Here is a 20,641-nt window from a genome sequence, read left to right as displayed (position 1 = left end):
TTCACCTTGAAGGAGAGAATGGGTCTCTGGTGGTTGAGAAAGGAAATAGAAGAAATGCAAAGATGGAGACTAAGCATGATCCCACCTTGGCTGGGAGCATTGCATGGTGGTAAACAATGCAGTTCTGAGAACCTCTCTAACCACACCCACGTAGGGCCATCACTAATGAGCATGAGGAAGCAAAGGGAAATCCAGACCTTTGGAAGATCTGAGCTGGTCCATGCAGGATACATATAGTCTCTGTGGAGAAGCTTAGTAAGCTGCTCTTTATGCTACTGTCCTGTGAGCTGACACCCACACAGCAACCTTGATGGGAGTGTCACCTACTGGTGCTCTAAAATCTGCTCAGACATCCTGACTGTGAAGTATGCATAGATGCATCCTGCATGGTTGGGTCATTACACCTCTCTTGATCTTATTGCTTCCACAGGAACATTAGGATTGTTTTTTCTAGTTTTTTGAAGAATGTCATTGGTTTGTTGATGGGGCTTGCATTGAATATGCGGATCATTTTGGTTCATGTGACCATCTTAACAATATTAATTATGCTAGCCAAGGAACAGGTGAGGTCTTTCCCATCTTTTAATAGCTTCTTCAATTGGTTTCTTCTGTGCTTTATGAAAAGTCATTGTAGAAGTCTTCACATAGGTATCTTGTTTTGTTGTTGTTCAAGTGTTTTGGCTATTTTGAGTGGAATTGCTTTCCTGACTTTTTCCACAGTGAGTTCATTTTTGGTCTATTAAAAAACTAATGATCGGGACTGGGGATTTAGCTCAGTGGTTCTGGCACCCGCCTTACAAGTGCAAGGTCCTGAGTTTGATCCTCAGTACCAAAAAAAAATACAACTAATGATCTTGTAAGTTAATTTCATGCCATACTTTTTACTGAACTTGCTTATCAGTTCTAAGACTTTTGGTGCATTCTCTAAGATTTTCTATTTATAGAATCTTATCACCTCCCAACAGGAATAATTTGCTCTCCTCTTTACCTATTAGAATGCCTTTTATTTCTTTCTTTCCTGGAATGCTCTGGGGAAAAATTTTTGTTCTATGATTATATTGAAAAAATGCTGAGTGGACAATCTTGTTTTGTTCTTGATCAAGAGAAAATTATTCTAGATTTTCTCCATTTGGTATTGTTAATTGTTTGTCATATATACGCTTTACTATTTTTAAGTATGACCCTTCTATACCTAATTTATTCAGACTATTTATCACAAATATGTTAAGTCCTATCAAAGGCTTTTTCTGTAGCTATTAAGGTTATCATGTGATTTTTATCCTTTTAATATAAATTGTATATAAATACATTTCCTTTATTCCATATGTTGATGGACATATGGCCCATTTACAACATTCAGCTATTATGAATTGTGCTATTAACATGGGAATGCATGTATGAGTGTAATAAAATGTCTAACACTTTCAGGAAGATATCTAAAAGGAGAATAGCTGGGTTGGATGGAATTTCTAGTTTTAGTTTTTTGAAGAATCTCCATACTGATTTCCAAGGTGGCTGTACTACTTTATATTCCCACCTACAGTGAAGAAGGCTTCCTTTTGTCCTGCAGCCTCACCAGTATTTGTCATTATTTGATTACTTGATAGTTATTCTTTTAGGAGTAAAATAGAATCTCAGTATTGTTTTAATTTGCATTTCTTTTTCATTTTTGTTTTTGATACAGGATCTCACTGTGTACCTCAGGCTGGCCTTGAACTCACTTTGTAGCCCAGGCTGGCCTTGAACTTGCAATGATCCTCCTGTCTCAGCCTTTTGAGTGGTAGGATTATAGGTGTGGATTACCATGCCTGGCCCTGCATTTCTGAAATGGCCAGAGATGTTGAGCATTTTTTCATGTATTTATTGGCCATTTGTGCTTCTTCTGAGAAATTTGTATTCACTTCAGTTGCCCATTTTTCATTGGGTCCTTTTATTTTGGGGGTCTTTTTTTTTTAGTTCTTTGTATATTCTACTTATTAGTCCTATGTCAGAGGTGTAGGTAGCAAAATTATTTTTCATTTCTGCAGGTTCTCTTCACCCTAGTGTTTCCTTTGCTATGCAAAAGCTTTTTAATTTTATAGGATCCCAATTGTTGATTCTTGATGTCATTTATTATGCAAGTGAGATTCTCCTCAGAAAATCCTACCCCACAACTATGCCTTTAAGAGCTTTTATCTTCCAGTAGATTGTTTCTGTATTAACATTTAGATTTTTTTATTCATTCTGATTTTAGTTTAGTGCATGTGGAGAGATATAGGTCTAGATTCAATCTTTTGCATGTGGATAGCCAGTTTTCCCAGCACCACGTTAAAGGATCTATCTTTCTTCCAGCATATGTTGGGTGCCTCTGTCAAAGATCAGGTAGCTAAATGTGCCTGACGTTGTTTCTTCATTCTCTATTTTGTTCTTTTGATCCACATGTCTGGTTTTGTGCCAGTACCATGCTGTTTTTATCACTGTGGCTTTATAGTATAACATGAAGTTTGGGATTGTGATGAATCCTACTTTGCTCTTGTTGCTCAGGATTGCTTCTGCTATTCTGGATCTCCTGGATTTATACAAACTTTAGGATTTTCTCTAGTTCTGTGAGTAGTGCTCTTGGGATTATATTAAATCTGTATGTCAGTCTGGAGAGTCTGGCCATTTTCACAGTATAGGCTCTATCCAGAAACAGGTGATAATCTTTCCATTTTTTCATGTCATCTTCTATCTCTTTTTTGAGTACCAGAGCTTTTATTTGCAATTCCTTGGTTAGGCGAATTCCTAAGTATTTATTTTTTTAGTGGTATTGTGAATGGTATTATTTTCCTAATTTCTTTCTTGGTGAGTTCATTATTTGTGTACAGGAATGCTATTCACTTTAGTGTGTTATTTTATTCTGCTACACTACTGAATTTGATTATAATTCTAGGAGTCTTTTGGTGGAATTTTTTGGGTCTTTTATGCAGAGGATGATGTCATCTGGAAATGATAATTTGACTTCTTCCTTCCCTATGTATATCTATTTTGTTTCTCATCTGATTGCTCTGTTTTGAGTACTACATTGAACAGGAGTGGTGATAGTGGATCCGTGTTTAGTTCTTGATTTTTAGGGAAAACTTTCAACTATTCCCCATTTAATATGTTGTTGGCTATAGGTTTATCAAGGTGGCTCTTATCAGATTTAAGTAAGGTCCTTCTATACCTATTTCCTACAGGGTTTTATCATGAACAGATGTTGGATTTAGTCAAAGGCTTCTTCTAATCTATAAATATGATCATGATTTTTTTTGTCCTTGCTTCTATTTATGTGATGCATTGGATTTTACTGAAGTGCTACTTTTTCTGTCATTGTGTTGATTTTCTTCTGTTTTGAACATTCTATGTTCCTTTCTTCTCTTTTCATTTTAGAATCTGAAGACTTAGCATTTGATAATGTTTCTTTCTTATTTTGCATTGTTATTATTATTCTTCTCAGAGTATTGTCACTTGGATGTTTATAATCTGCACACATGGTCACATGGCCAATGTCAGTACCAATGTGAGACTTTCTCGCCAACCAAGTTTGGGCTGAATATGAACTGCTCCCATTGTAATATTTACTCTGCAAGTTCTTATTTTGTGTGCTCAGGGTGTAGAAATAGCCTAACCCATGGAATATTCCCCATATACTTCTGAGTGTGAAGGGAGCAATTGAACCACCATGTTCTTTACTAGAGGAGGGTTACAAAATAGAATATTCTTCTATACACAATCCTGGAACTTTCAGACAGTTGCCATGTGTGAAGCCACATGGGATTGGTGGCACTCTGAGTCAAAGAGTGTGGGTTCACTGAGCTGCTGGGTCCAGATGGCAGGGGCCTTCAAGGCCCTCTCCATCACACCCCACACTCTGAACAGCATAAAGCTCTGCAGGATTGTGTCAGACTTTCCAAACCTTGACTGTCTCACACGTGTATGTGCTGCCCAGCACCCACAGGGAACATGATACATGATTACACTCTGATTTCTAACCACTAGAGACATACAGCCTCAGAAAAATAGGACCCTTCTCAAGATGGCTGCAAAATGTAGCACTCTGAGAGTTTGCAGAAAAATTCAGTGAATTTCTTCTTTCAAGGTAGCTTGTTCCCAGCTGCCAAGTTACCTATTTAAGCAGGTTTCCTTAGAGACAGAGATTCTGTGCCACACTGGGACTTCACCATTACTCCATCAAAAGGGAGAGGCCCCTTCCAAGGAGGTTGGTGCCAGCTATTGGGAAAACCCGTGTTCATCCGTGTTTCTTTATTTCACCAGGTTTCATTTTGTTAATTTCCAGTGCTCCCCTATATCCACTCAATTCTACCAGGCATTCCACAACTTTGACTATAGCTATATCCCATGGAGGAATAAAAGTCCTGGGTTTTTAATATTCCATCTTGCCCCTCGTCTTATACATTTGACAGGGATTTTAAAGCAACCATCTTAAAAGTGCTTCAGCATTTTGCAGCAAATACATTTGTAATGAATTCTATATATATATGAAATTTTTTCTGTTTTTAAATGTGCCATGTGTACATGAATAAAAGAAAATCAATGAAAAGATGTCATTCTTGGTGGGAATGTTAATAACTTTTATTCATAAACTATTGGTCTTAATATTATACTATCTGAACATTTTTAAAAGATATTTGCTTGAAGCAAATTAGCAGAACTTACAAACCATTTGATGAAGATGTTTATCAGGTAACTTCAAATCATTAAAATTCCATGATTTAATAGTAAACACTTTCTCCTGTTCAAATGCAAAGCCCTTTATCACATCTTTGGTGTCTGCTGACGCTCACACTCTGTGGAATGTTGCAGGTTTATGGGAGTGTCTTCCACATGAACCAGGGAAACCCGTTCAAGCTGAAAGCCTTGGTAGACTAATGGCCAGATTTTAACACTGTGCTTATTCGTCCTCACGAGCAGGTAAGTTACCAGTTAGGAATGAATATGCCTCTGGGCCTACAATGTTTTTGGCAATATGGTAGACCCCAGGGAAAGAGAAATGAGTCACAGTGGTACCAGCAAGTCCCTGCTCTCAAGAACATTAGAGAATAAAGGAAAATGTGCAGATATCCACAAACAAATTATGGCAAAATATGAAAGGTACAAACAGAAGTACAGAAAAGATATAGCAGTACTTTAGGGAGAAAGCTGACTTAAATTATATGTCAGCCACTTTCATACTCATTCGCTATTTTATTTTGCTCACAAGATAGTCCCCCACCAGCACATGCTAATGGTAAACACCAAACATGCATTGTCATTTCTTGCATTTGGTTCATGGGAATTAGAGTCAACCAATGGAAGACTGTATCAATTCAAGAGCATGTTGATGACATAGAGAAGATTCTGATCTTTCGTTGAAACATTAAAAGATAATATGATATTCATACACAATGGAGTACTTCACTGCCATAAAGTAGAATACATTTGACTCATTTGTAGGAAAATGGTTATCTCTTGAGAACATAACGTTAAGGGAAATAAATCAGACACACAAGCTTAAATGTTGCATGGTTTGCTATATGATAAATCCAGACTATGAATAAATTAAAAAGAAAAAGATAGATAATAGGAAACAGGGAAATACAATTTTTGCAAAAGGGAAGAAGACCAAGAGATGGAGGGACGTAAAGGAGAAGGAAGTGGAGAGGAAGTGCCTAACAAAGTAAGATGTATTATACACATGTACTACCTCACACACTGAATGTAATGACTGTGTGCTACAAACGTGCACTAATAAAAAATAAACATGAAGTATCATGTATTAGATTTCTATATTGTAATCACAACCTAGTTTTATTTTTAACTATTACACTAAAAGGGAGAAATACTACTTCCTACCTTTAAAAAACTGTTGCCTTAAAGCCATACTGATTTATTCACATGAGGTTACAATTTCTTATTGGAATAGTGTCTTCCCACTGAGATTCGACAATACACTGTAAGCAACACTCCACCTTAAAGTCAATAGAACAATGCAAAATAAAAATATGGTAAATATTATAGGAAGAGGATCTGAGTTGCTTCGTAGTGGAAATTTTTAAAAAATGGGACTGTTGAAGACAAGATTATTTTATAAGGCAGGACAGGATAATTGTTATATTGATCCATAATGTCGTTACTGAGTAGAAAGTGTATTTTTGTTCAATATAATTTTGGTACTGGAGGTAAATTTTATTCAAATTCTATGCCAATTAAACCAACATTTTCCTCATCTATTTCTTCATGTTGAAATAATACTATCTTGGGGTTAATACACTTCCTAGTTATATGCCTTTGTATATTTTCTAGATAGAATTTTTGTTCATTTCACAATTGAAAGTCTTCTCTTTTTTTTGTATTAAATTCTTTTATTGGTACATTGTAGGTATACAACACAATTACATTTCTCACTGGGAATTGTACCTTTACATAATGCATCTTGGTTCTTATTTTTTCCCCATTCCTAGCCCTCCCTTCACCCCCTCCACCTTTCCCTATTTACAGAGACTTTATTTCCATTTTATCCATTTCGCATCATTTTTCCTTTCCCTTCTTTCCTTTCCCCTGCCCCTCCCATTACCCCTACCCCTTTGGACCTTTTCTTCCTATTTTACATTATCGATTATTCATTCTAATCATTGGTACATTTTAGGTATACAATATAATGACATTCATCGTCGGAAATTTGCACCTTTACATAGTCCCTCTTGGTTCTTATTTTTCACCCTTACCCAGCCCTCCCTTCAACCCCTCCATTCCTCCCTATTTACAAAGATTTTGTTCCTATTTTTCCATTTTCTCATATTAATCCCATTCCCTTCTGTCTTTTCCCCTAGCCCTCCCACTTCCTTCCCCTTTGCCCCTTTTCTTCCTACTTCACATGACCTATTATACATTTAGTCCTTATTTACACTTTCAGTTTCTCACACCAGAGAAACTATTCGGTATTTACAGGTGTGTCCTATTTATTTCACTTAAGAGTATCACCTCAATGTGCATCCACTTAGCTATAAATGTCTCTAATTTCTCGTTTTTTATGGCTGAGTAGTACTCCATTTTATTAAAAAACCACATTTTCTTTATCCAGTCTCCAGTTGATGGGCATTTGGGCTGTTTCCAAGTTTTAGCTATTACAAACTGTGCTGCTATGAACATGGGCGCACATATATCACTGTGGTATGATTCTTTTAATTCTTTGGGGAAGATCCCCAGCAGTGGAATAGCAGGGTCAAATGGGACTTCCAGTCCTAGTTCTTTGAGGTACCTCCATACTGATTTCCGCAGTGCCTGCACCAGTCAACACTCCCACCAGTAGTGGAGCAGGGTTCCTCTTTCCCCACAGCCCCACCAGCATTTGTTATTGGTTAATTTCATGATAGCAACCATTCTTTCTGGAGTGAACTGGAATCTCAGCATTGTTTTCATTTGCATCTCTCGAATGACCAGTGATGCTGAACATTTTTTCATGTATTCATTTGGTATTTCTACTTCTTTGTCTGAGAAATGTCTGTTCATTTCAGATCCCCGTTTTCAGATTGGGTCTTTAAATTTGGGAGGTCTGATCTTCTTAAGTTCTTTATAGATTCGAGATAGCAGACCTTTGTCTGAGGAAGAGCAGGTGAAGATTTTTTCCCATATTGTGGGTTGTCTCTTCACACTGCCGGTGGTTTCTCTTGATGTGCAGAAGCTTTTTAATAAGAAGAGATCCCATTTGTTGACTGTTTGTGCTAGGTCATGGGCAACTGAGGTTTTGTTCATAAAATCTTTTCCTACACCAATGTCTTCAAGGGTTGTACCTAACCTCTGTTCCAACTGGTTCAGAGTTTCTATTTTAATATTTAGATCTTTAATCCATTTTGATTTTAGTTTAGTGCATGGTGAGAGATACAGGTCTAGTTTTAATCTTTGGCAAGTTGAAACCCAATTTTTCCAGCACCATTTATTAAAGAGGCTATCTTTCCTCCAGTGAGGGTCTTTGGCTCCTTTATTGAACATGAGATGGCTGAGTGTGTCTGGCGTTGTTTCTGCATCTTCTAATCTGTTCCACTGGTCCTCAAGTCTGTTTCTTTGCCAGTACCATGCTGTTTTTATCACAGTAGCTTTGTAGTAGAGTTGCAGGTTGGGGATTGTGATACCCCCTGCCATGTCTCTGTTACCTAGAATTGCTTTTGCTATTCTGAGTCTCTTCTTCTTCCAAAGGAATGTTTGGATTGTTTTCTCGAGGTCTATGAAGTATGCTGCTGGGATCTCAATTGGAATTGCATTAAATCTATATAGCAGTTTTGGAACTATGGCCATTTTCCCTATATTAATCCTTCCTACCCAGGAGCAGGGGATGTCTGTCCATTTTCTGATATCATCTTCGATCTTTCTTTTCAGAGTGCCATAGTTTTCAGAGAAGAGGTCTTTGATTTCTTTCGTTAGGATGATTCCTAGGTATTTCAGTTTTTTGGATGCTATTGTGAAAGGAATTATTTGCCCTATTTCTCTCTCAGTGAGTCTGTCATTGGTGTAGAGGAATGCTATTGATTTTTGTGTGTTGACCTTGTAACCAGCTACTTGACTGAATTTGGTTATTAAGTCTAGAAGGCTTTTGGTAGAGTTCTTGGGGTCTTCTATATAGAATATCATGTCATCTGCAAAGAATGACAATTTGACTTCTTCATTTCCTATCTTTATTCCTTTTATTTCTTTCTCTTGTCTAATTGCCATGGCTGTTTCCAGAACTATACTGAACAAGAGTAGTGACAGTGCACATCCTTGTCTTGTTCCTGATTTTAGTGTGAAGGATTTCAGTTTTTGACCATTTAGTATGATATTGGCTATTGGTTTTTCATAGAGGGCTTCTATCAGTTTGAGGTAGAGACCATCTATTCCAACTTTTTGTAGGGTTTTTATCATAAATGCATGTTGGATTTTGTCAAATGCTTTTTCTATGTCTATGGAGATAATCATATGGTTTTTGTCCTTGGCTCTATTGATATAGTGTATTACATTGATTGATTTGCACATATTGAACCAGCCCTGCATCCCTGGGATGAATCCCACTTGATCAGGGTGTATGATCTTCTTGATGATCTTCTGCATTGTTTGCCATTATCTTATTAAGGATTTTTGCATCTATGTTCATTAGTGAAATTGGCCTATAGTTCTCCTTTTTGGTTGGGTCTTTCTCTGCTTTGGGGATCAAGGTGATGCTTGCTTCCAGGAATGAATTTGGGAATACTGCTTCCCTTTCAATTTCATTGAAGAGTTTAAACAATAGTGGCAGCAGTTCCTCTCTAAATGTCTTGTAGAATTCAGCAGTCAAGCCATCAGGGCCCAGGCTTTTCGTAGTTGATAAGTTTTTAATTACATTTTCAATTTCATTGGTTGATATTGGGTTGTTCAGAATTTTTAGGTCTTCTTCGTTCAACTTTGGTAATTCATATGTATCTAGGAATCTGTCCATTTCTTCTGTGTTGTCCATCTTATTGGCATATAGGTTCTGGAAGTAGGTATTGATGATCCTCTGGATTTCTGCTGGGTCTGTTGTAGTTTCACCCTTTTCATTCCTAATTGCATGGATTTGGGCCTTTTCTTTCCTTTTTCTGATAAGGTTGGCTAAGGGTTTGTCAATTTTGTTGATTCTTTTGAAGAACCAACTCCTGGCTTCATTGATTTTTGTATCATTCTCTTAGTCTCCATTGCATTGATTTCTCCTCTGATCTTTATAATATCCTCCCTTGTAAGAGCTTTGGGTTTGTCCTGCTCTTCTTTTTCTAGAAGCTTGAGGTGCAGCATCAAGTTGTTTAATTGGGCTCATTCTGTTTTCCTAATATGCATATTCACTGCTATGAATTTCCCTCATAAGAGTGCTTTCATTGTGTCCCATAGATTCCAATATGCTGTATTTTCAATGTCATTTTAATTGAAGGAACTATCTGATTTCTTCTTTCATTTCCTCTGTGACTCACTGGTTATTCAGAAGTGTGTTGTTCAGTTTCCACATGTTTATGAATTTTTTGAGTTTCTTTTGCTATGGATCTCCAATTTCATCACACTATGATCTGATAATATACAGGGGATAACTTCAATTCCTTTGCACTTACTTAAACATGTTCTATGTGTGAGTATGTGGTCTATTTTGGAGAATGACCCATGTGCAGCTGAGAAGAATGTGTATTCTGATTTTGTGGGGTGGAAGACTCTGTAAACATCTGTTAAGTTCATTTGTTCAAGAGTTTGATTGAGTTCTAGTATTTAATTACTTATTTTTTGTCTAATTGATCTATCTATTTGTGATGGTGGGGTTTTGAGGTCCCCCAGTGCAAATGTATTAGTGCATATATGACTTTTCATGTCTGTTAGTATTTGTTTTATATAGTTGGGTGCACTAGTGTTTGGTGCATAGATATTTATGATTATCATCTCTTCCTCTTGGATTGTTCCCTTTACAAGGATGTAGTGTCCTTCTTCGTCTCTCTTCATCAGTGTTGGTTTGAAATCTATTTGATCTGCAAAGAGGATAGCTACTCCTGCTTTTTTTCGGGTTCCCGTCGCATGGAGTATTGTTTTCCACCCTTTAACTTTCAGTCTATGAGCTTCCTTTTGAATTAAGTGTGTTTCTTGTATGCAGCATATTGTTGGATTTTGCTTCTTGACCCATTCTGCCAGTCTATTTCTTTTGATTGGTGAATTGAGACCATTAACGTTGATGGTTATAACTGAAATGTATTGACTTGTCATTGCCATGACTTTTTCTTTTTGTTGGGTTCTCCCCCTTTACATTTAATTTCTTGTCCTGCCAGACAGGTTCATTCTGCTTTGCTTCCTGGGGTTGTGATCCTCAATGTCTGTTTCTAGGACATTGTGTAAAATTCTTTGGAGTGCTGGTTTGGTATTCACGTAGTTCCTACGGTGCTCTTTGTCATGAAAGTATCTTATTTCTGCATCCATTTTGAAAGATAGTTTTGCAGGGTACATCAATCTGGGTTGGAGGATGTTTTCTTTTAGGGCTTGGAATATGTCACTCCAAGCTCTTCTTGCCTTGATGGTTTGTGTTGAGAAGTCTGCTGTGATTCTGATGGGCTTTTCTTCGTATGTGATTTGTTTCTTTTCTCTGACTGCTTGGAGAACTTTGTTCTTCTGCTGTGTTTCTGGAATCTTAACAATTATATGCCTATGTGTAGATTTTTTTTGATCAAGGCTATTTGGAGTCCTATATGCCTCACTTATCTGTATGTCAAGCTCTTTTCCCCTGCTTGGGAAGTTTTCTGCCATTATTTCTGTGAAGAGATTTTTTATGTCATCTCCACTCGCTCCTGTTTCTTCATTGAGCCCAATCAGCCTTGTTATTCTTCTTTGCATCATCTAGCAGCTGCTGCATTGATTTCTCATGTTCTCTTATAATTTTGAAGCAATTTTTCTTTTCCAGGTCATTAATTGCAATCTTATCTTCTATATCTGAAATTCTGTCCACCCATTGGCTCATTTTGCTTTGTAGACTTTCAATGGGATTTTTCATCTCCTGGAAATCTGTTTTCATGTGTTTTATGGATTCCATTTGTTTCCTATGTTGGGATTCCATCATGTTCCTGAGCTCCTCTCTAGATTTATTAATCATATCTTGAACTAGAGGCACAATTTCTCCTGTTATCTGAGAAATTATTTCTGATTTCATTTTTTCCAGATCCCCTTTTGTTGCCAGTTCAGTGGGTCTAGGTGGTTGAGTATCAGAATGGCCCATCTCATTTCCCTTTGTGGTTGCTGTAGGTGATCTGCAAGTCTGGTTTTGACACTTATTTACGTGCTTTCTCATTTCAACTGGGGCGGGGGGTTGTTAGCACCTGCACAGATTACCTCCTCTGAGCTGGGTGAGGTGGGACGGGGCCAGGAGCAGTGGTAGGGATGGTGACCCAAAAGCCCTTTCCTCTGGGCTGGGAGCAGCGGGAGGGATGGTGGCCTGGAAGCCCCTTCCTCTGGGCCAGGAGCAGTGGGACAGAAGGTGGCTCAAAAGCCCTTTCCTCTGGGCTGGGAGCAGCGGGAGGGATGATGAATGGGAAGTCCCTTCCTCTGGACCAGGAGCAGAGGGACGATGGCTCAGAAGCCCCTACCTCTGGGCCGGGAACAGCGGGACTCAGTACCTTGGTCTGGTGGTCCGGTGTCCTCTGCGTCTTTGTAATGTGGAACCAGGTGGCTGCCTGTCTGCAGTGGGGTGATTCAGTGTCTTCCACGTGACTCTGGACCTCGGTAGGGCATGCACAGACCGTCCTGTGTGCAGCGGGCTGATTCAGCGTATTCCACGTGACTGGGGACCTCGGTAGGGCATGGGCAGACCTACCTGTCTGCACTGGGCTGACTGGGCGTGTTCTGTGCGACTCAGGACCTGGGTAGGGCATGGGTAGACCTGCCTGTCTGCAGCGGGGTGATTCGGCATCTTCCGTGTGATTCAGGACCTCGGTAGGGCATGCACCGACCTTCCTGTGTGCAGGGGGCTGATTCGGCATTCTCTTTTTTTAAAAAAGACACTAGAGCATCATCTTTTTCACTGGTTTCACCATTTGTAGATGGACATTCTAATACTATTTTATGTATGGATTTTAATAACATGTTTATAACTCAGAGTCAGACATTGTTATGGATAAAGATTTTGCTTTTCAATTATTATTTTATGCTTTATTTGTGTTTCAACAATATGTAGAAAATAATTTTAAATGGATTTATCTTTGAAATTTCAAAGCAATAACTGAATTAGGAATAGTTTGTTTATGATGTTATTTATTGTAATTGAAAAAGGAAGTCCTTGACTTGACTATACAATATAAGTAATAGCTAAAGGCAGTAAACCTACAAAATGTACTAAATTTGGTACTGCAAAATGATATAATACTGAGTACCATTATGTTTACCACCAACTACACACATTCTGGTTGCTATTTCTTTTCTTAACTCAAACAGGAAATGACAAATGACCTCAATCACTACACCGACACTTACCTAATCTACTTCAAGAATCCTACAAAATGTCAGGAATTCCTTGGATCCCCAGAAGTCATGAACTGGAAGCAACATTTGCAGATTCAAAGTAAGAGAACTGGAGTGTATCCTTGTTGCTGAATCCTTTTGTGTATGTGTTGGTAGGGTTACTTTTCACCGAACAGGCACTCAACACTCCACATACCTTTCCTCCCAGCTCTACACTTAGCCTCCTGTGTATTATGTCTTGGCAGCTACCACACCCATAGTGAAAACACTGAAACAGCAGTGTACAACATTTACATTAGGAAAATTGTTATTAATATAACTGCATAATTGTGAATGATTCATGACTCATTCTCTGAGGTGCCCGGGACCTATCAAAGAACACCGCTGTGGGATCAAATCTTCCCTCCTTGCTCCATCTCTTCTATTACACTATCAGATTCACAAAGGAGTATTTCAGTAAACAAGAATTTGCTCTCTGGTATGAGAGTACCCAAGATTACAACTTTTCTTTGGCATCTTCTTAACTCTGTGATCAATGGCAAGAAACAACTCTGTGGATCAGTTCCCTTTAAGTGTGAAAATGCTTAAAATAATACTCAAAACACTGACTCTTTAAGGATTAAATGGAACTTTGAATGGAAAATGCATTATCAAAATCTTGGTTTTATCAGGTATATCTTTAAACCATCTGAACGTGGTAATTTAAACCTACACTCAACTGTGACCTCACAATTGTGTGGTTCCGCACTTTGGACTAGGCTCAACCAAGTGGTTCTTCTGCTGGTCTTGCCTAGATTCTGCCATGTGGACAAAGAGAGCTGAAGGATTGATTCTGTGTGAGCTGGTAGGACTAGGTTAGCCACAACTCCAAATCTGGCTGTTGATATTAGTTTTTTTGTGGTTAGCTATTGACTGCAATGATGGGAGTGGACTGGGCAACATATAAAAGTCACAGAGTCTCTGGGAGCAGAAAAAGAAGGAAAGCCTCAGTGCACATTTTTAAAGCTTCTTATAGAATCACAATTCTTTTGTGGCATTGATCAAAGCAAGTTACCTGGCTAAGCCCAGAGTCAGTTCAGAAGAGAAAATCAAATGAGGGAGGTAGAAACAATCTAGGGTCACTATGTAAAGACAGATGTACTGAGTGCGTAGAAATTCAGAAAATGCCCAAGTATTAGTCACTATATGTATACCCCATCTGCCTTAATAGTTATAATTCTGCTATGATGTATTCAGACTGGGATAGTATCCAAATCTGAAATACAAAAAGTATGGGAGTGATGTGACTATTATCACATAAAATCAATAGTATGACTGAGCACAATGCATGTACATATACCTTCTATTCTGTGTCCATATACCTTCTAACTCTATCAGGCAGCTTTTCTAAAAGGTTAAATGAACAATGATATCTCATATGAGTCTTCATTTTCTTCATCTAGGTTCACAGCCCAGCCTGAATAAAGTAATAGAAAATCTTGCAGACATTAATATGGCCAAGGTCAAGTATATACAGCACACTCTCTACATAGAAAATGACACAGCAAAAAAACTGGTTCCTTTCCTGATGGATACAAAGAACTTACCACCCAACAGTGGTGAATCCCCATCCATGTAAGTTTAATAGAAGCCACTCTGCACTATCCACACCTGTCCCTGCTGAACTTGCCTCCTAAATTAGTTAAGGGCTGCCACAAAAATTTTACCAGAAACTTGTGCTTTAACAGAAAATTTTCTCATTGTTTTGAATTCCTGAAGCGCAAAATCAAAGTGTGGACAGAGGCATGTTCCCTCTGAAGCCTTAATGCTCAAACTCATTGGTTAATATCAAAGAATCCCTTGTTTCTTTCAGTTTCTGATGCCTCTATAAATGTTCTTTGGGCTATTGTTGTATCACTCTAGTCTCTAACCTACTTTTATGTGGCCTTCTCCTCTGTGTGTATACATGCTTTTCACTCTCGGAAGGACATTTGCCATTGGGTTTATGACCCACAAGATAGTTAGGAAGATTTCATGTTGAGATGGTGCACATATCTTTTTGATGGACCACTATTGCAGCTGCTACACATTCCAACTTCTGTACTTCCTCTCGCTCTAGCCTCCTTCTAATCTATTTCCTTAAAAGTAACCTAATTATTTTTAAAATAAAAAGTAGACCATATCCCTCTCCTGCTTAAAAAATTCCAGTGCTTTCTACCTCGCCTTGAAATGCTTCTAAACTCCTACTTAGCCATCTAACACCCAGCATGCACCTATGTATTAGAACTCATCTCTTTTCTTACTTATTCTCTCCAAGATACCTGACCTTCCACTTCCTGAAAAAACATTACAAAAAAATAAAAATATTATTTTTTTTTGTGATTCTAGAATTAAGCAACATCTTATTCTACTAGAGTAAGTTTTCCTAAAGTCTAGACTAAAGAAGTTAGGTTTACAGAAAGCTATTGAAAGCAGAAACAACTAAACAAAAAAATTACCATTTCCAAGTTATTTTTCTTCTAAACTGAACACAGAAAAATGGAACAATGAAAAAAAATTTGTTAACATAAGGTTACTGTTTCTTAAATATTGACGCAGAATATTTATTATTATAACCTTGAAAAAAACCTGATACTTTGACTCTCTCTCTCTCTCTCCCCGTCAGACAACACTTTGTTTTTGTTTTCAGCTTGCTGACCTGGATTAGTATGAGTGATTTCATTTTGGTTTTTAGTCTGCCTTCTTGGGGCCAACTGAAATTTTAGTCTACAACAATGGTCTGAAGTTATTTTGTTGTTGGTGTTTGTACCAGGGATAGAACTCAGGACTTTGCGCTTGCAAGGCAGGCATGGTGCGACTGAGCTAAACCCCTGGCCCTGGCCTGATGTTATTTTTAACACTCTTCCTACTTCATGAGCACACCTTAGGCCTGGAAATTGGCTCTGTTTCCTTTACAATATATTACAAACATCCCACTTAATCTTTATACCCAAGACACCATTTTTGTTTTATCAGGATTCTTCAAAAGTCATCTCACCAGAATCCTGCCTAAACCATACATTTAAATCTCTTCCCAAAAAGGTACAAAGATATCTTTATAAAGCTATAAAGATAAAAGAATAAAGATATACCATGTTTAGGTACAAGTTCCCTTTGATGAGTGTGATGGTTATGTATATTTAAGTAGTACCAATAAAGTTAAAGAAAAAATAGATCTCTTCCCAATTATTCTCTACACATGGCACTATTTTATTCTCTTGATTATTCTTATGATTTTTTGAAAAGAGCTAATTAATTTAACTCATTGTTTGATATTTGAATCCTCCCCTAAAAATACTGAAAATCAGCAAATGCAACAATCCTCTCCCTCACGTTCACTAATAGATCCTTTACACTAAAACAATGCCTGGCACATTTTGGTGCTTAATTAACGTCCTTAATGAATTCACTTCATAGAACAAAATGTTTCAAAAAAAAGAACTTGAAGAAATTATATATTTTCCAGGTTAATTTTTAGCCTAATACTGCACAGAATTAAAAGCTAGTGCTCAATCCACAGCCCTCTGTGTGTTCTCGTTCCTGGGAGAGCTCCAGTCACACTGCAAAGTGACTTACAACATGGAACACACCTCCATGTTTCGAATTCCATATGATCCTCTTCTACAAATAAGAGACAAAAAGGATAGGAAACATTATCTTCAATTTTCTGAGAGAAAGCAGACTGATGATTACTGCATGCATGGTGAAGGATGTAACTACAGTCTGGAATTACATCCTCAAATCCCACATCCTGAGCTCTTTTCCAAGGCTCCTTTATAACATGTGCAAAGTCTTCAGACTTCAGTGCTTTGTGATGAAAGCCATTTACATTCCACACTCCAGTCCATCTCTGGACTTAACTTCTCATTTGTTCAGAACAATGGACAAGGACCCTTAGACATCAACATTCTAAAATTCCATCAATCTAGCTCTGGTTTTCATGTTTGCTGGAATATAACCTAGGATACTTACTTTCTATGAAAATTTTCCTGTGTGTAAAATGAGGATAATTACAATTATCTATCTAAATTGGTTATGGCCAAAGTCAAATGTATACATTTTAAATAATTTTCAGGTAGTGTTTCCTCTCTGCCACATACTTTTTGAAGTGTCTACAAACAAACACAGACTCACTGAAGTCCCTTAGGGACTCTCTAAAGAGTCATGCTAATTAACTCTAGTTACTACATGAGGATACAGAGTGAAGAGATTCACTAATCATCCCAGTCACATAAGCAATGTTGGTATAAATCCAAGCCATCAGATTTCACAGCACATATCCTTATATATAATCTAGTTTGACATTCGGGAAATTTCAGGTAGAAAGAATTACAATACTTTACAATATGTGTGATCCATTTTCCCTTTTTCCCAACAGCAACCAAGAGATGTTCAAACTCTCATCCCTGGACGTTACCCACGCTGCTCTGGTGAACCAATTCTGGCACCTTGGTGGGAATGAGAGAAGCCAGAGATTCATCGAGCGCTGTATCCGGTCGTTCCCCAGCTTCTGTCTGCTGGGGCCTAAGGGGACACCAGTGTCCTGGTCCCTGATGGACCACACTGGAGAGTTGCGAATGGCAGGCACTGTGCCTGAGTACCAGGGCCAGGGTCTCATGTATCATGTTATATATTGGCAGTTCCTGGCTCTGAAAAAACTTGGCTTCCCCATGTATGCCCATGTGGAAAGGTCCAACCGCACCATGGAAAGAGTGATCATCAACCTGTATAATGTCAGAATGCCTGGCAAGTGGAACCAGTGGAACTGTGTTCCTGTGTAAAACTGGCCCTGAACATATGACTTTGAGGAGTGGGCTGTGCATTTGCCTAGAGTAGTGGACAAGGAAACACAGAGAAAGAAAAAAATTGTAATATGGAGTGGACTGTAAGTTCTAGAAACAAGGATGAATGGTGAACATCTCAGCCTGAGTTCTTGCCCTCTGATAGCTTACGGGCTGTCCTTCATTTCCTGAGTGGGAAGTGGCCCAGAGGCTCCTACCCCCTGGCTGGTTCAGTTCTCACATTCCCAGGCTGCTTGTATTGTGCTTTAATCACTGCCTAATTTCTACTGTGCTCTTTTCCCTTTCAGACCCTTGGCCATTTTCCAGGATGTGAGTTCTATGATTTTTCCCTCTGACTCTCTATGGCTTTCATTTCATTTGCTGGACAGTGGTCTGTCTTCTGAATAGATCTTTTCAAAATCATGCTCTCTCAGTTAACTTCCTAGACCTGGTATGATAACCATGTGAAATACATTATGTACACGTATATTCACATACATTAAAGTATAAGATGCAATTTGACAATAAGAAAATTGAACTGGTAATGGCTTTACAACTGGTGTTAATATCTTTGGCAATGAGTTATCTCTTGGAGCTCACAGTACAAGTAAGAGAAACCAGGATTGCTTCTACAGGCACAGTTTCCTTAATACCTTCTTACAGTCCCCTTATAATATAGAGAGTCTTTGATTGTGGGACCTTAAGCCACATGGTCCCTGAAAATAAAGAGAAAATAAAGAAAGGAGGATGTGAAAACACTCAACCTAGGGAGGTGGGCTTTTTATGATCAGGGACAGGGTTTTGGAGGCACTGTACAGAGCTGGAGACCAGGTCATATGTGGCAGTGGCACTTGCCGTGAGATAAATGAAGGCCCTGCAATGCAAGCAAGGGCCATGAGGGTCTGGATGATAACTTAGAATGCCAGAGAAGTCATCTGTATGTCTCCCTAGGAAGACAGTCCACCAGTGCTATAGGAATAGCATGTAGTCAAAGGAGAAAAGTCAGAGAATGGCAGTAATTGGAGACTTGGGACCCATCACAGTTCACTTTCTGAACTAATCAGAAAAGCAGTTGTGCTTGTTATACTTGAATAAGGAAATACATCATCTGCAGACCTTTCTTGAATTCATCAAGAGAAGATGGGCTGGTAATATGGAAATAGAGAAAGGAGAATCTTCTCATACTGCGAGAAAAAGAGACCTCATGACACCTGGGGTGGGAGGACTCATAGTTACACAGTGAGATCAGTTCTTGATATTCAGTAGGAAAGAAGAATGTTAATTTTGCTGAATCAAATAAAGTCACCTGAAGACAGTGTTAATAATTAGCATTTAAAGCCCCCTGTGATCATGATTCATCCATTAGTTCTGCTAAAAACCAAACAGCCTGAGGTTGATTATCCTGTCGCTCAGAGACATTATTCAGAATTTCTTCAAGACTTTAATGGCAGTAATGACAGAATATTTAACTTTCTGCTCTTGGCTAAAGCTCCCAAAGAGGATGAAAATATAGGGTTTCTCTTCTAGTCTTACAAACTGACTTAGTTTTTATTCTTTTTAGAAATTATAATTAGTGGATATTAACTGTTCAAAATAATGGGTTTCATAATGACATTTTCATACATGGATTTAATATACTTTGAACTTATCCACCCTATTAGCCTTTCTTATTCTGTCTCGTTTCCCTTGGTTCTTTCCCCATTCCTAATAGTTCCCCTTCTCCTTTATGTGTATTCATCCCCTCCATTCCTCATATAAGATGAAACAGTATACTCGTCTGAGTATAGCTCATTTCACTTAGCATGATACTCTCCACTTGTATTCATTACCCTGCAGATTATCTGCTTTTCTTCTTTTTGGCTCATTAATAATCATTCTTTATCCTTCCATTCACTGATGGACACCTAGGCTGATTCTATTTCCATTTCTTAGCTTTTGTAAGTTGTGCTAAAATAAACAAGGATATGCAGCTATTGCTATCGTGTGATGACTCGCACTCTTTTAGGTATATATCATAGAGTGGTAGAGTTGGATCATATTTAGTTCCATTTTTAGGGTTTTGAGGAACCTGATACCCTTTTTCACAGTGGATATACTAATTTGTTACTACCAACAGTGCAAAATGATTCCATTTTCCCCATGGGTTTGCCAGAATCTGATATCCTTTTTTTGTTTTCTAGATAAAAGTTATTCTGATGGGGGTGAAATGGAAGCTCAATCCAGGTTTAATTTGCATTTCCCTGAAGTTTAAAGAAGTTGAGCATTTTTTCTTGTATTTATTGGCCATCTGTATTTCCTCTTTTGAAAATTGTCTGTTCAGCTCAGTTGTCCATTTATTGATTTATCTGATTACTTATTGATTTAGTGTCAGGTTTTTTGAATTCTTCAGATTTTCTGGATAATCATCCTGTGTCAGGTTAATAGCTGGAAAAATTTTTCTCCCGTTAAATTCATTTTTAAAAGTTTACTTTGAGTTGGGTATGGTGGTATACTTGTAATCTCACCATTTTGGAAGGCCGAAACAGGAAAATTACTAGTTTGAGCTGAGCCTGGGCAACTTATCTATTACTAAGATTCTGGCTCAAAATAAAAACTTAGAAAGGGACAGGGATGAAACTCAGTCAGAAAGGTTCAATTCTCTGTTTTGTAAAATGTTTTAAAAATCACTTTGGTAAGAATTCCTTATTCGATTTCCAAGTCACCAATAATTCTGAAATGTATAACAATTTCTTTTAAGAAACATATAAATTATGGATAGATTCTTTGATAAATACTATATTAAATACTTTACGGTTAGACAAACTATAAATTTTGTTTTCCTTTTTTTGCTGTCTCTATGAAATTTTTTATTCTGTACAAAGGACATTTTGTACAAAATATGA

General features: G+C 37.9%; 1 protein-coding gene and 1 long non-coding RNA gene across 2 annotated transcripts in view; one reads left to right on the top strand and one right to left on the bottom strand.

Annotated features, from left to right (window-relative positions):
* LOC101713466 (glycine N-acyltransferase) overlaps positions 1–20,583 on the top strand; it is a 35,889-nt gene extending 15,306 nt beyond the window's left edge. Inside the window, 4 exon segments of the mRNA XM_021248316.2 lie at positions 4,825–4,932; positions 12,934–13,060; positions 14,403–14,574; positions 17,357–20,583. Of these exon segments, the coding sequence (XP_021103975.2) occupies positions 4,825–4,932; positions 12,934–13,060; positions 14,403–14,574; positions 17,357–17,759 (810 nt within the window). The 3' untranslated portion in view covers positions 17,760–20,583.
* The window catches only part of LOC147820758 (uncharacterized), a 135,729-nt gene that overhangs the window by 99,979 nt on the left and 15,109 nt on the right, over positions 1–20,641 (bottom strand). The gene's annotated exons all lie outside the window — the stretch shown is intronic.

This window comes from Heterocephalus glaber, unplaced genomic scaffold (assembly GCF_053883595.1).
Source record: "Heterocephalus glaber isolate CG9 unplaced genomic scaffold, H.glaber_assembly_v1.0 deba00001805, whole genome shotgun sequence".
Classification (NCBI taxonomy): Eukaryota; Metazoa; Chordata; class Mammalia; order Rodentia; family Bathyergidae; genus Heterocephalus; species Heterocephalus glaber.
Note: the sequence above shows the minus strand (reverse complement) of the source record. Positions and strands in the feature narration are given on the sequence as shown.